This window comes from Notolabrus celidotus, chromosome 22 (assembly GCF_009762535.1).
Source record: "Notolabrus celidotus isolate fNotCel1 chromosome 22, fNotCel1.pri, whole genome shotgun sequence".
In the NCBI taxonomy this organism is placed as follows: domain Eukaryota; kingdom Metazoa; phylum Chordata; class Actinopteri; order Labriformes; family Labridae; genus Notolabrus; species Notolabrus celidotus.
In genome coordinates, this window is record NC_048293.1 from 92,388 (window position 1) to 107,912 (window position 15,525).

Genomic DNA, 15,525 nt, shown 5'->3' on the forward strand with positions numbered 1-15,525 from the left:
GTTTGGTAATGAGGAGCTGTGGGCACTTGCGGTTATTTAGGTAGGTAGGTGGCAGAAGGCCAGCATGCACCTGGGTGGGCCTATGTTTTTTTACCAGCACAAGAGCACATTAGCTGTTGAAAATGTAAAAGTTGTTGTTACTTCCGTGTGACACTCCCACACAGGAGTTTCAGGGATTAAAAACAACAACACAGAAAATGTCAGACTTGTTGCTTGTGGTCTCATTTGCTTTTGTAGGTCATGTGGTGGCATCTCTATTAATTTCAGTCTGTTTCACAGGCAGTTAAAAACTCCCCACATGAACTTAAAAAACAGTGAGATTCAATAGCAAAGTGGGTCATAGTTCATAGCTACTGCACACTATTTGTAATGTTTATAATTTGCTTACCATTTCCTACAGGGACCACAAAGTAGATTTCGATGTAATGTAATGTAAGTCTTTATCTTTTTGGTTCGCTTGTTATGCTGTACCCTACCACAGTAATCAACAAACATGGGGACCTGCTTCTCTACCAATCAGGGTTTTAAAAATAAAACATTTTAAGATCTTGTCTGACATGGTGCATATTTACAAACCTTGCAACAGCACAATATTGTTCCTCTATGTATCATTGTGATATTGCCATTGCTAAGAGAGGTATTCAGAGCCTTTGCCTGAAGAAAACTAAAGATACAATGACTTAAAATGTATTACATTTAAATGTCCATCAAACATCATTCATACAAATGAGCTACAATGAAAAGTGAAAGTAAAGGTGCATACTCAACACAAAAATGGCCTTGGGGTCCTCTTTGTGTAATGTTAAATTTTCACTCACATCACTTTAGAAGTAGCAATACTAACATTGTAGTTTATCTACTGCTCCCTAGTTTAGTACGAAAGTCCATAACACAGGGGTCAAGGCCCCTCTAAAGGGTCATTAGAAATATCTGCTGAACAAACTTGTTCTCTTGTTTTTAACTTTTCTCCTTGTTTTTCATTTTCTTTCTGAGATATTGTGAAATGTTTGTACTTTGGTACTTCAACAATCTCTTAAATGAAACCAGCTGAGAAGAAGGGAAATCCCTCTTTGGTGGCAAACAGCTCATGAACATCAGGCCCAGATCCTCACTACTTTTTTTTGTCAACAAGTCATCTCTCAAGCATTGTATTGTTTTGTGATTTTTTTCTGTGTTTTGTATGTAAATGCATGCTTTTGCAATGACTAATCTCAACGTGAAGGAGAAACTGAAAATAAACCTGTCTGCATCAGTCAAAATGTAAATATAGTGTGGATAGAAGTGCAATAGATCAGTGAGGGGAGTTTGAAACAGAAGTCAAGTTAATTTTACGGCTGGTCATCCACACAGAAGGTGTATGTCTGAATGAAGACTGTTATTCACATAGTGTACCAGGTGCTAATATAAATAGTGCACATGCTAAAATAATAAACAAACGTGACAAACAAGACTAGGTATGCTCCATAGACTATACTGTACGCAATGTAAACATAGTGAAGAAATGTTGACACAGTAGAGAATGTAAGCATTGTAGAAATGTAAACATGGTAAAGATCGACTTGAATACAATTACAGTGTGCAATACATATTCAATATCACTAGAATGTGTGTAAGCTGCTGAGGAAGTATTCTGTGTAAAATATATTTAATGTTATAAGTTTATCCTACTTCTTTTATATCACACCAAATCATGACAAATGTTATCTCAAGGAACTCCAACATCAAGAAGAGACTAAGATTCAATCGTATCTTTATCCATCATGAGCAAAGCACTTTATAGCCTTAAGCATAAGTAAATAAAGACTGATGTTTGTTTTGTACTATTAAAACTTAGAAACACTTACCTTTCTCTGTCAGCGTGGGAAATGGCAGCACAGCATGTTGGGATCAGGCCTGAAACAGAAACCAGGCTATTGTTTTGTTTTCCACACCATCTGAATATTATCACATCATTTTTCTTTGTGATAAAGCAGTGTTCTTGTAAATATCTTTTTAATGTATTGCTATATATTTTCCCTTTTGCACATGCTCATACTGCGATATCAATAAAACTGCAATATAGTGTGCACCCAAATTACATTGGTCAATCTGCAGCCTACTTGAAATCTCCCCAGGTTTATTTTTTTGACTGCCTTATATATGTGATTCCTCTCTAATGATTTCACTCGTCTATTCTCTCCACCTGATGCTTTCATTTGACAAACAAGTAAAGGCCTGTGTTTGGCATTAAACCAATAGGAGTGAAGGGCAGAAGTTGAAGTTTTGAATGCTGTATTTCTACTTCATTTAAGCTCCGGGGGTTTTGAGCTGGTTAGGAAGGAGACTGGAATTGGTAATGATGCCACACCATGACCTACAAAAGCAGATCATCAACACTAGACTGAGCGTATCTATAAAGTAGTAGGTAATGTTTTTAACTAATTCCTGCCCAGAATATGTCAATGAATGATTGATTAATTGATTGATTGATTCTTTTCTTGACCACACAGCCAAGCTGGTAGAATTTGTTTTCAGTACAGCTGCAACATAACATTTAACAGTAGACATACAAACATAATTGATCTTTTTAGAATCGAATAACTAACTAAAACTAAACTTCTCAGAAAAATGGACACATGGACAGAATTCAGGATGATAAGAACTATCTAAAATGACAAAAACATGTATGAGAGAAATGTATTTGTTGTGTATTTTAAATCTATAGTTTGACCCATGTTCCATCGGTTCATACAAAGGAGTCAGGGTTTATGACATATACTGCAGCCAGTCAGTATGGGGTGCTGTAAGTATTTTGGCTTCACAGCTTTTCAACAATTATGGTGTCTATTTTGATATACAGTTAATGGTCAGGCAGGATCAGCAAACTGATAAGAGGTGAAGCTTTGTCCACAGAAGGCGCAAAAAGCAACAAAACTGGAAATTCCTTCGAGGAGCTTTAACCTTTAAAAAAAACGGTTTTTAATCAATGACAGACAAATAGATGGAGAAATAGAATAATTCTGATGTTTATCTTAAGTAAGATTTGAGTTCCCTTTGGTGGAAATGGGTTAATAACATGTTAAGAACTCAGGTACTGAACTAAAACTTGAACGTACAGTGTGTAGAAAAGGGAATAAGGGGATACTAAGTGATATCTAGCGGTCAGATTCTGCACTCCTCTGCTCACCCCTCCTGTGGGTGAAGCTACGGTGGCCTACGAGGACAAGAGGCTACTAAGATAAGATAAGATAAGATAAGATAAGATAAGATAAGATATTATTTTATTGATCCCTCGGGGGGGAAATTCAGTTGTTACAGCAACCCAGACATAAGTACAATAAGAAGAAGTTTCAATAAGTAAAACTGAAATAAAATAAAATAAAATAAAAATAGAATAAAATAAAGATAAAATACAATTTAGATATATACAATGTTACAAATGGAATTTAGATTAAATAGCAGTAATTGCAGGCAGTATTAAAAATGATTCAGTGGTGACAGGTTAACATGGTGTGATTATAGTTGGTAATGACCGATTAAGCAATAAATAAAAATAAATGTGATGCATGAAAGTATGATCCTGCATTTGTCTGCAAGTTTTATAATCAAAATTGTCAATCTATACTAATTATTTTGTGCACAACAACTAGTCCACTAAAGTGCATTTTGAACAGCCATTCCCTGAATACCAAAACACAGCTGGAGATACTTGGCAGTGCAAGATGGTGGCCCTTGTCCTTGTCCCTTCCAGGTTGTTGGTCCTAAACTCAGGAACATCTCCCTCTGGAACTGCGAACTGTGGACACTGTTGACAGGTTCAAAAAGCAGTTGAAGACCTATCTGTTTAGACTTGCCTTTGTTTAATCTGTCTGTTTTATGGAATGTTTTTGTATTTGTTTGCAATTGCTGTTTTGCCTTTTAATGTTTTTCTATTGTTGTTGTTGTTGTTGTTGTAAAGCACCTTGTGACCTCTGTTCTTGAGAGGTGCTCTATAAATAAATCTTACTTACTTACTTACTACTTGTGGAAGGGGACCCACTCATAATGTAGATACAAAACTCCTGACAATGTACCTTTAAGAGTTTTGAAACTTTTGAGATATACCTGTTATGATCATAATACATTTTGTGAAGATCTTGAGAAAACAACATAACTAAAATTAAGAGGGAGATGAAGTGAATTTGTTTGGATGCATGTCCATTTGGAGCTTGAGTTGACTTTCTTTATACCTCCCACCAAAAATAGTTCTTATATTTTACTGAAGTAAATAATTTAAATCAACCCTACCCCACTCTTGCTTTGTTTTTCTTTGATTACGAACGATAGGTATATGTAAATTAAATGTGAGTGCAGGATGATCACCCTCTCTGGCTTCTCCTGTACTAGCTTTTCTTTCCATTTATATGCACACAGACTTGTTCTTGTTTCTCAAATTAAAGCACTAAGAGGAAGAAAAGCAGCGAGAAATCATTACAGAGGAATCCCAGGCATATGGCTGGCTTTTGTCGGCTCCCCTCCCCCTCCCTTCCTTCCCTCCTGCCGTCCGCTCCGCAGCAGCAGCAGCAGCAGCAGCAGGACAGAGGTACTTCAGTTTTTGAAGCCGTGGCATGAATGATCTCATCTGAACCTGATCTCCGCTTTCCCTGCCGTCGATCCTATGACCGAGACGGGAATAAAATAACACAAACACGAGGTGAGTCCGGACACACAACCACCCGGGGGTAGTCGTTTTAACCTGGTAGTGTTTTGCCTGATTGCTGTTTTTAGGAACTTATCACCCCAGTTGCGGTGGAAACTCTTGTTTTTGGGTAGAAAGGAGGAAGGACCGAGGAGGAGGATGTGTGGGTGGGCGCTTTGGGCTAATTAGCCTGCTAGCATCCATATTATGTGAATAAGAGGAAGTAGCCAAAAAAGGCCAAACTGAGACGAGTACCAGGCGGTTTGTACCTTCACTGTGGCATCGTTTTTCCGTTTCACTGATCATATTAGCCCAGTGAGCTAGCGGGGACCTCAGAAAGTCAGAGCCGGCTAGCTGTTAGCTACTAGCGCAAAATGGCCTCATTGTCGCTCCGTGGTTCCGATGCTGTAAAGACAAAGCATGCGGCAGACACGGCCAGCAGCCTCCCCCCGCTCTCTGGAGCTCCTACATGGGGCTTTCAAGGTGGCTCATAGGGCAGAAAGTGTGATTTTAACAGGGGAACTCGGGGATTTGATGCCTCCGTGCTGTAGGGTTATTTCTTCATTTAATAGGACGTGCTGTGAAAGTGCTGGTTTTCAGTGAGCAGTGGGGGATGGGCCATGCTAGCAGCCATTGACGTAAAGCGAGGCTGCATTTTGTTTGGCTTCTGGCTCCTAGCATAATTCAAAACAACAGCTCAGTTTAGTAGTAATGTTTACCTAACACTGTAATTACCAGCACTGTCTGACCTACTTTGAATTTGTCTTTATTAGTGTTTGACTCCAGCTCAACATTAGAGTTCATTTTTGCACTTGATTACTCATTTCAGTGTTTGAGCACCTTGTGTGTCAGCATTTTCCTGTTAAATCTTGTCAAAGAAGTGTGACTAAATCAAATGCTATGGCTCCAAATGAAGACTCTTGGAGGATTCAGCAGGGTTAAATGGCAGGTAATGATGATTTTCTCCCATTTAAACCTATCTGAATACAAGGGATGCAATCATTGAGAACCTTTAGACCGGTGTTGACTACTACTTAGCTGATCCCATACTAATTTGATTTACATTTTTTGAATAAACATTTTTTCACGTGCGATTCTAAAAACAAAACCTTTTAGTTTTAATACTGAGGGACCCAATTTTTAGTACCAACACAAACCTTATTTTAAAAACATAAATACTGCATTTAGAATCACAATTAATGCACTCTGTATTTATTCTATCAGCAATACCAATGATCAGACAGACAGACAGACAGACAGACAGACAGACAGACAGACAGACAGACAGACTAAATGGCACCTTAGATGTGCAAAATTATGTGTATATGCATTTAATGTGTTACCAGTAGTCACTAGTTTTGGTGTAAGTGTGTTTCGTTTTTTAGTATTTAAAAAAAAAAAAAGTGTCCTATATTGAGTTCATATATTTGTTTACCATTAGTTTGTGATTGGAGAACCTGCATGGAATTTCCTCTTAGTTATTTGAAAGAATTATTAAAATCCAATTTAAAGAAAAGCTATATTTATTGCCACTTTTTTGTAAAACACATATTTGTCTCCTACAGTTGCAGCATTGGAATCTAAGATCTTTAAGTAATTGTCAAACCTGATCCGAGTCTTGTTTTCAAAATAAAGAAAAGCTGTACAGGTCCTTTTGATTTAACTATAAAATGCTGAATGATAAGGTGATCAAACTATATCTAAACAAAATCTTGTCATGTAAAATCTGTTTTTAATTCTCTGCAGTGTGCTTTCTCTCAGGTTGTAGGTCATCCTGGTTAAATTGAATCTTCTTTCTCAAATGTTACACACTGTTTTTATTTTTCATTCAAGCAGCTAGTTCTCTCTTTAGTGTCTCTTGTTTAACAGGGGCCAGCAAAAATGCACCACACAAGAAGACAACACGTCCACCATTGTTTTCTCACTGTCTTGTATTTTAGATCTCCAGGCACCTTCAGAAATGACTCTTTTCTCACCCTGTCCACTGTCAGGAAATGTTTCTCTGTACGCAAGTGAGGACCCAAAGACCTTTTGCTTCGATGTGATTCAGCACACATTAGATCCCTTTCTGTTTGGGCATGGAATAAAACTTTTCATGATACTTATCTGATCAATCAGGTTAAGACAATGGTTGTAACCTAATCATTCTCTCTGATTTGATGTCAGGTTTTCATGTGTGTAAAGAAGCTCAGTACCTCCCTCTTTCAAAAGGTGATGTAATAGAGAGTTTGTCATTCATGCAAATTAGTTTTCTGTGAATTCATTGATTAACTGTTTGTTGATTGATTGAATGCAAATTGCTGATTTATTTGGTGTTTCTATGATCCCAGGTTTTGGTTGTGAAGCTCACACAGCACCTCACAGTCCTGTCATTTGTCACGTTTGTGTAATTTGCATTGATCTCATGGCCACTTGGCATTTTAAAAAGGCACCTTAAAGCCAACGAGTGCTGTTTTTTTGGGTGAGGAAATTAATTGTGACAGCCACAAGAACGTTGGCTTTTTTTCCTGTAAAATTGTGAACTTTTTGCTGTTTGAACTGTCTTCTGTAAACCCCAATCCTGTCCTTTTAATAATCCAACAGAAACTTGTATGGGTACTTTCTTCATTGTACTCCTGGTCTAACTTTTTGTGACTAATTTGTAAAAAATGTATCACAAGTAGAACCTGAACCCAAGCGGAATCCTTCACTCATGCCCTGCCCACAGGTTTTGAACACAGAGGAGAGACACAGACGGACACTGCAAACAATTTTTTTGTCTGATGGAAAATTAAATGCCACAGGCTGCTGTTCAGCGCTCAGTCTCCTATTTATGTGCATCCCATCTATTTTGGGGAGTCATAGGGACTTCAATGTTGGCAGGAGTGCTGTTTTGTTCCTGTAAGACATTTGTGTGTTCCACTCGGTGTGTAATAAGGAAGTTGACTTTACTTTTCTTCCTCCCCCCTTCAGTGAACAGAAAGTGAAAATCTTGTTTTACTAGTTTTGAAGCGTGTCGTGTGTAGACCTGGAAACCTGATCTCCCTTGTACATATTAGTGGTTCATGGTGGTATATTGTATTGTGAACATTGTAAATGCTATTTTTCTCTCTATTCTTCTCATTTTTTACCCCTTTAGAGCACCCTTTATTGATTAGGATATTTTCTTGATCACAGGTGGCAGTGGGGATCAATCTAAGTGCACTGATCATGTAACTTGAGTGCTTTCTTTTTGTTTTCTGACAAAGGTCTCTCTAGTCTGTGCTTACTTTGATGCAGCGTCGGCTTGTAGTTGGTAACCATGCTATTTTCGGTGGCTCAGTGGTCTGTTAAAAGTGTGGTTGTTCCGCCCAGCAGGAGTCTTGCCTCAGACTGGCCTAAAATGGGCAGAAATGGTGCTGAACAAAAGCTGCTTGTCGCTCGTACTAAAGTACTTGAAGCGTTGCAGCCCGGACCAAGCTGCATTGCTATTGCCTGTGCCTCACAACAGGAAAGGTATAGCAAACTTTAAGAAAAAACTACAACAAACAATTCACTGTTTACTGTAGTTCAGAAAGACATTCAACCTGTAGAGTTAATAGATAAAGTCACAGCTGCTGTTGAGCAGATTATAGCCCTAGCTCCCTATGTCCATACACAGATACGACACCACATAGATTCATGACATCACATTAAATCATTAATTACATGGCACTTATTCTTTCCACTACATTAGCTAGTGAAATTCAGAACAGTAGGCATTCTGTGTGTTTGTCAGTGTGATTCATTTGTTAATGTTTATATCAAGATATCTAACTGTATTCCCTTCTCCTTGCCACCGCCATAGAGACACAACATGTTCCCGAAGGGCACCAAGCGCAAGTTCTCAGACTCCGGGGAGGAGCCGGTCTCCGGTGGTGACCAGGTCCCTGCAGCCTCATCTGCAGTGGCTCGGACGCTGTCGTCGTCCTACAGCCTACAGCGGCAGTCGCTACTTGACATGTCGCTGATCAAGCTGCAGCTCTGCCACATGCTGGTGGAGCCCAACCTGTGCCGCTCTGTGCTTATCGCGAACACAGTGCGGCAGATCCAGGAGGAGATGACCCAGGATGGAACCTGGCAGATAATGACCCAGGCTCTCGCAGCTGCACAGTGTCCTGCCGACCGCCTGGTGGCCACAGAGGTGCTGTGCCGGCAGACGGACCCAGCAGCTCAGGCCAGTCAGAGCCCAAAGCCGTTCTCGGTAGTTGGTCTGGAGGAAGGCTACCACACTGAAGAGGTGGTGATGGAGGGAGATGTGGAGACAGAAGTCACCATGTCCACTCTGTCGCCAGTTTCCCCGCAGCTGTCATCTGCGTCTTACCTGGCCGGCCCCTTTGGCATGGGGCCCTGCTGGGAGGAGGAGGAGGAAGACGGTGACTGTGAGGAGGACGAAGAGGAGGACAGCGAGGAGTGTGTGTCAGAAGGAGAGGAGGGAGAGCAGGACCACCTGAGCCCAGACTCCAGGACAGGGGAGCAGGTTTTTGGGACATTCGAGATCAAACACCCAGCGCCGCCCCCTGACCCTGCGCTCGAGGAACTGTTTTCAGACGTGGACCCCTCCTACTATGACCTTGACACAGTGCTGACAGGCATGCAGGCCGCCCCAAAAATGGGGCCTTATGATCTGCTGGAGAGCCTTTCCTCTCATGCGCCAACGGCCTTGAGCTCCAGCACAAGCTGCAGGTCAGACCTGAACGAACTGGACCACATCATGGAGATCATAGTGGGATCCTGAAACTCAGAACATTCCTTTGGCCTGAACAGATCCCTCAGACTCTTTCCAGACTATGCACAGTACACATGTGCATGTTCTGTATGTGGTATTGTTACACACAGAGATTGTTGGAGGTTTTGGTACAAGGTGGGAAATTAACAGCAAGCCACATAGATTTTTGGGGCTGGCTGATAGAGGTAGAGTTGGTCTGCTAGCACAGCTGCTCAGGTAAGTCAGCAGCTGTCGTTGGGACCTTCACACTTTACTCAAAGAAATGTAATTGGCAGTTTAAAGTTCGAGAACGAAATTCAGAATTCAGGCGGTAAGTGAAGTGGTTAGTTTCCTACTTTGTCAATGATTTCCCAAAACCTGACAATATCTGTGAGAGGGCAAAGATAATTACCTATACCATGATGCATTCTTATTTACGTACTTTCCATGTTTACGTCTGTTATACATTCTGTCATCCTAGCTCCTTCTGGACATTCTCTGCCATTTTGTCCATTTCTATTTATTATTACATGGACCGAGGAACAACTCATCACACTACACACATCAGAAACCAGAACAAATTGTAAATCCAAATCTATGAATCAATGCATATTTTCCTAAAGATTTGAGCAATTATGAATGGAATATATGTATATGTACGTATGTGTATATAGAAATATATTTTTTGCATTATACAGTTGGGGGATTTTGCAAGTATCATTTGATTTTTTTTTTTTCCCTCCTAAGCGGTTTTTAAGATTTTAATGTAGCCAGACTCGAGACAGTGTCTTCCCATGGTTTGGTATAAATAGTTGACTGTAACAGGTGTCAGGGCTGGCATTGTCACACTTTCTAGGCGCTGTTCTTTCATTTCTCAAAAGCTTTATGCAGAGCAGGGAAATTACTGCCAGTCACAACCAACCACATGCTGGTTAAGATTGTCTGTTTCTGCAGAGTTTACAGTATCCAGAGGACAAATTCAAGTAAGTTTCCTGCCCTGCTCTTCATTCAGATCTAATAACAATAACAGCTTTTGGTGAAACCACGGGGTGATAACTGCATCAAGAAGCCATATTTCTTTCTCTCATTTGTTAGATCTACAAATGAAGAATTCTGTGTGTTAACCCAATCTAATTTATTGTTGTTTTATTTATTGTATTTATTATATCTAGGTACAGACATGCCATATTGACTTATCAAATCGAACACCAGGCCTGATGAAATTATATTGACCTAAATTTTGCCCTCCGTTCTGAATGCAGTACCTATTTATTCCTCACATTTTTTCATTACTGTTAGTAATAATAATATCCGGGTTACTATAAAAATCACTATGCAGCTCTGTCATACGTGTTTCAAAATGATTGTATACGACTCAAATGTCCTTTAAATCCTTTATGCAAACAGTTGCCTTTCTCCTAAAGATGTGGAAAATCAAATGCATTTTTCAAAATTGTTCCTTATCATGGTGATGAAGAAATTAACTCAGGCAAACTAAATGTATTGACAAAAATACAGTATTACGACACGCTGAATACCTTACCACAACACTCCTGAAGGATGTCACTCTGGTCTGAATGGGAGCTAGAACTTCAAAGACTTATTACCGTTGTAAAATGTATGCATTTTTTATATTAAGGAAAAACATTGTAGCATCTTTGTAAATATTTTTTATAATAAAAGGTGCAACTATTAATGTGTGGTGTCGATTCATCACTTCATCTGCCTGTTTTCTTTTCCACAGAGGTTTTACTTAGGTTATTGTTTTTTTTATAGAGCTGTGTTGAAAAAGGAAACAGTCTATATTCTTTAATGTTAATCCTTAATTTCTTCTGCAAATTTAATTTCAAAACTTGATACTCTACAAAGCACAATTCCTACTTCTCATTCACATTAATAAATCATTGTACAAGACTAGTGTGTCCCCTGTGGACAAAGTGATGCGTCCTATCTCTACTGATTTTGTCTATTACATGCGTAAGTAGTGTTTTCCATTGAGAAATGGGTCTATCCAGACTACACTCGTTTTTTGTACCAGGCTGTAAACATGTCATTTCTGCTGTAAAGATCGCCTTTTTCAACTGGTGTGTATGTGGTTTTCGGTACTTCCGGAGCCAGCCTTAAGCGGACACTTGAGAAACTGCAGTTTTTTAACACTTCTCACGGCTGGAGGTTTTCACTTGGTGTGCTACCAAATGTCTGGTCTGACTCCTACCCCCAGCAGCGGTTACTGGCATCAACAATTATATAGAAATTGTCAGTCTTGTTGCTGCTAGTCTGGGTTTCTGGACATAAAGAGTAATTTAATTTTGTTTCATAACCATCTAAAAACTCCTCACAGGGGCTTAAGCAAAAATAAACTGGAAGTTGCATGGCAGGAAATTGAGCAAAACTTTTCAGATGAAAAGCCAAAATAACACCCATTACTTCACTAACTACATAAAGACACTAAACAAGCCAAACACATCTGCATCAATCAATGTGTTGAGTCGTACTGAGGGAAAATATCCCAAATTCCAAAAAGGTTAAGACGCTGTAAAAAATGTTGGATGCAAATGAACAGATTTAAGTGGAAAATTGTCCTGTGGTCTACTAATTCCAAATTTGTATTCTCTTGGAAACCATGGATGCTGTGTCCTTCACTCAAAGGGGGGGAGGGACCACTTGGTTTCTGATCAGCACTCTGTTTAAAACATACTTAAAGGTATCTAAGGTACGTCTTGGTAAGCACCATTAAGCAGGTTTCGGAGCAACATATATTGCCGTCTAGACAATTCCTTTTTCAGGGAAGACCTTACATATTTCAGTAACACAATGCCAAACCACATTCTGCACGTGATACAACATCATGTCTCTGTAGTAGCAGAGCCCAGGAGCTCAACTGGTCAGCCTGCAGTCCAGATTTTTCACGCATCGAAAAATTTGGTGCATCATTACAGGAAAGATATGGTAAAGGTGACCCCAAACTGTTGATCAGCTAACATATCAGGCAAGAATGGGACAACATTTCTCTTTAAAACCTCCAGACACTGGTCTCAGTTCCAGTGTTTACACAGTGTTGTTACAAGATGAGGTGATGCAACACAAAGGTAAACACGTCCCTGTCCAAACTGTTTTGTAACGTGTTGGTGGCATCAAATTAAAAATGAGCATTCAACTGTTTTTAGTTTCAATGTTTGATTTCAGGCTATATTCAGTTAAATATAGGGCTTAAATCATTTGCAAACTATAACAATATATATATTATAAACATTTTAAATAGCAGCCCAAATTTTGCGGGAATTAAGGTTTTAACAGTTCATCAAAAACCATCAAATAATCAACGCTTCAAGAGAGTTAGGTTGAACTCTGCTGCAAATTGTCTGCAGTAAAACCTCTGTGGTCACGTGTTCTCACATGATGAGGGTTGACAGTGAGATCCTGCATTAGATATGCAGAGTTACAATGGATTCAACAGAACAGAGATATTGTCTCTTTGCAGCTCAACAAATCCACACACCATCCCTCCACAGTGGAATTATGGATACTCTATTAATAATGAATGCTACTTTTCAGTCCTCTGAAAGCAGCCTCTTTTTCTTCTACAACAGACAGCAATAAAATACAAATCTCAAAGTCAAAAGGTACTTGTTCATAAAAAAAATCTAGCTTACTCCGCATGTTGGCCGGCTGCCTAGTCTTGGTTTGCCCATAGTTAAAGATTAATGGCCTCTTGGTGGTGACTCAGCAAAAAAGCAGCCCGAGGAAAAACCGAGTCGTCAGAGAAAGAGACTATTGTGTCTTAAAAAAGCAGCAACGGAGAAAACAGTAAATATGCTGCAGAAAGTCCGTGCAGAGTTTCAGAGATGCAGAAATCTGAAGTTTACAACATTTAATAATAGTTATGGCATGTTTTTTTACTTCTGACATGTCAGAAAAAATCACTCCGGACTTCAAATTCTTTTACAACATTTTGTAATCGACTACGCACGTGTTTCATCTTTTAAAGGACTGAACTGCCTTCAAAACCAGGAGTGGGGTAATGGTTGATGGGAAGAAACACAGGCCTTGTGGTGCCTTCAGGTTCCTCTCTTAAACTTCAAGTGAAGACAACTTAGTGTAACAAATGTATGAAAAACATTTTGGTTTGGAATCATCAGAATTGAGAAAAGAGCCATTCAAATTTCGTTTAAGAGATTAAAACTACAATGAAAGCAAAAAATGTCCATTCTCTTACGACAAACGGCTAAAAGGTAACCCCTGCATAGATAAATGTTTTTGGCACAGCAGTGAATTTAAAGAGCTTACAGGCACCACTGTTAAGGTTTTGTGGTCAATCTGTGCAAACAAAGTGTCACAGATATCACCAAGACAGAGGAGCAACAATGATTTACTTTAATACTTTACTTTCTGATAAAAAGGAAGGAGACGGAGTCGAAAGAAGAAGTAGCAGTGAGGCCCTGACAGCTTCAGCAGGAAGAGAGTGAAAAACGTGAATGAAGAGTTTCCTTATTTGGTGTTGCGTTCCACGTCTTTCCGGTCACATCCTCCCCCTCTTCCCCTCTGAGTCATCTGTCCCTTTAAAATGTTGCGTTCGAGTGCTGCAGCTTCCAAGGCCTCTGAGGCGCCTCCAACTCCAAAATATTACATATTCGTTGCATAATACCTCAATAAATACTCCTGAAACAGATTATCAATCCTATATATTATTCTACCTGGACCTCCTGTTGTGTTCAATGTCAAATGTTTTATTACTTTAAAATCATTGTGACACGAAAATCCCTTTTCAGTGTGTTATTTCAAAGCCTAACATTACAAATACATAAAATCAAATGCTATAATGCATCATGATGCTTAGGGGGAAAAAGGCAAGTATTTCTTTCTTAAATATCTTTCTACTTTTTTAACCCATACTCAAAATTTGCTTTTTATCTTAGTTTCAACACAGCTAAGAATTGTCTTAACTTGAGCAGTTAAATTGTCCATATTGTCTTAACCAGACATCATTTGAATACAGTTGGGTCATTTATAATACAACATAACTTTTGACCGCAACTGTACCACCCTTTGCATTAGCTACCCCACTAAATAATACCAGAGTTCACAATGGATAATCATTACAAATGACTGGAAAGACTTTTCAGACTCTCTCTTGTCTGCCATTTTTACTTATTTCTCTTTTTTAATTAGGTCATTTTACATCATAGTATGTGTCTTTCGTCTTAGTGTTTTTTAACCTCCTGTATTTTCATGTTTGCCCGTAAAGCCCCTTGTTACCTCTAATTTGTAAAGGTGCATTATCAATTAAACTAAGATTATTGCTTTTATTCTTATTCTTATTATTGAGGGGCCAGAGAGGTTATGAAACCAACATTAAAGGTTCAGGAGTGATGAGAAAAATACAGATAAATAATTTTCCTTTGAGATTCAGCTTTACTTTAAGCTTGAATTGAAGATCGCACACAAATCATGTCTTGTAGTTTCAAAAAAGCTTTCCAGGTCCCTTTTCTACCTCTTTGTCTCATTTTTAAAAATTGTTTTGTCTCGTATTAAGTGGACCAGGTGGTATGGAGGTCGTCATTGAAGTGGTGGAGGAAGTCCTTGAATGCCAGGGTGTGTATGGTGAGGGATTTTCTTCTGGTGAGGCATTCAAGTAGGGGTTTCTGTGATTTCATTTGACGGAGCTCAGGAGTGTACCAGGGGGCAGAGTGGGTGAAGGAAACAGATCTGGTATTCAGAGGGGCAAGGTGATCGAGGCAGGAGGAGAGTGTGTCATTGTAGAGGTTGACCAGGTGAGAGGTTAGAGGGAGTGAGTGGATCATTTCATCGTGACAGATGGACTTGATGTTGGTGGAAGGTGATGGTGCGCTTCTGTTTGGGGTTGAGCGATGGGGGTGGCTAAGTCTATGAGGATGGCTAGCTGGTCAGAGATGTTGAGGTCGGAGCTGGATATGTGATTGATGATGATGCCAGTGGAACAGACCAGGTCCAAAGTGTGTCCATGGTTATGGGTGGGGCAGTTGATGTGTTGGGTGAAGTTAAAACATTGCAGAATGTCCAGAAATTAATTTGTAGTTTTGCAGTGGGTGGAGTCAATATGTAAGTTGAAGTCTCCAAAGAGGAGGATGGAGGGTGAGATAGCGCAGAGTTGGGTGAGGAATTCAGAGAGATGGCATTTTGTCCT

General features: G+C 39.4%; 2 protein-coding genes across 12 annotated transcripts in view; one reads left to right on the forward strand and one right to left on the reverse strand.

Annotated features, from left to right (window-relative positions):
• The window catches only part of si:dkey-177p2.18 (phospholipase B1, membrane-associated), an 84,669-nt gene that overhangs the window by 18,223 nt on the left and 50,921 nt on the right, over window positions 1–15,525 (reverse strand). For 8 of the 10 annotated variants that reach the window (XM_034674949.1, XM_034674951.1, XM_034674947.1 and 5 more), the window contains exon 6: window positions 1,845–1,893. The gene's annotated coding sequence lies outside the window, so the exon portion shown is untranslated. Of the gene's footprint in view, window positions 1–1,844; window positions 1,894–4,926; window positions 4,993–7,905; window positions 8,014–15,525 lie in introns of those variants that run through there. The other 2 variants (XM_034674950.1, XM_034674952.1) reach the window with 2 other exon arrangements.
• On the forward strand, window positions 4,365–11,058 carry cdca4 (cell division cycle associated 4). 2 transcript variants are annotated; one of them, XM_034674956.1, is made up of 3 exons: window positions 5,123–5,140; window positions 7,994–8,131; window positions 8,463–11,058. In XM_034674956.1, exon 3 carries the CDS (start codon window positions 8,472–8,474, stop codon window positions 9,390–9,392), a length of 921 nt encoding a protein of 306 aa, XP_034530847.1. In that variant the 5' UTR covers window positions 5,123–5,140; window positions 7,994–8,131; window positions 8,463–8,471; the 3' UTR covers window positions 9,393–11,058. The 2 variants fall into 2 exon arrangements, with proteins under 2 accessions (XP_034530846.1, XP_034530847.1); XM_034674955.1 differs by lacking the exons at window positions 5,123–5,140; window positions 7,994–8,131 and adding an exon at window positions 4,365–4,672.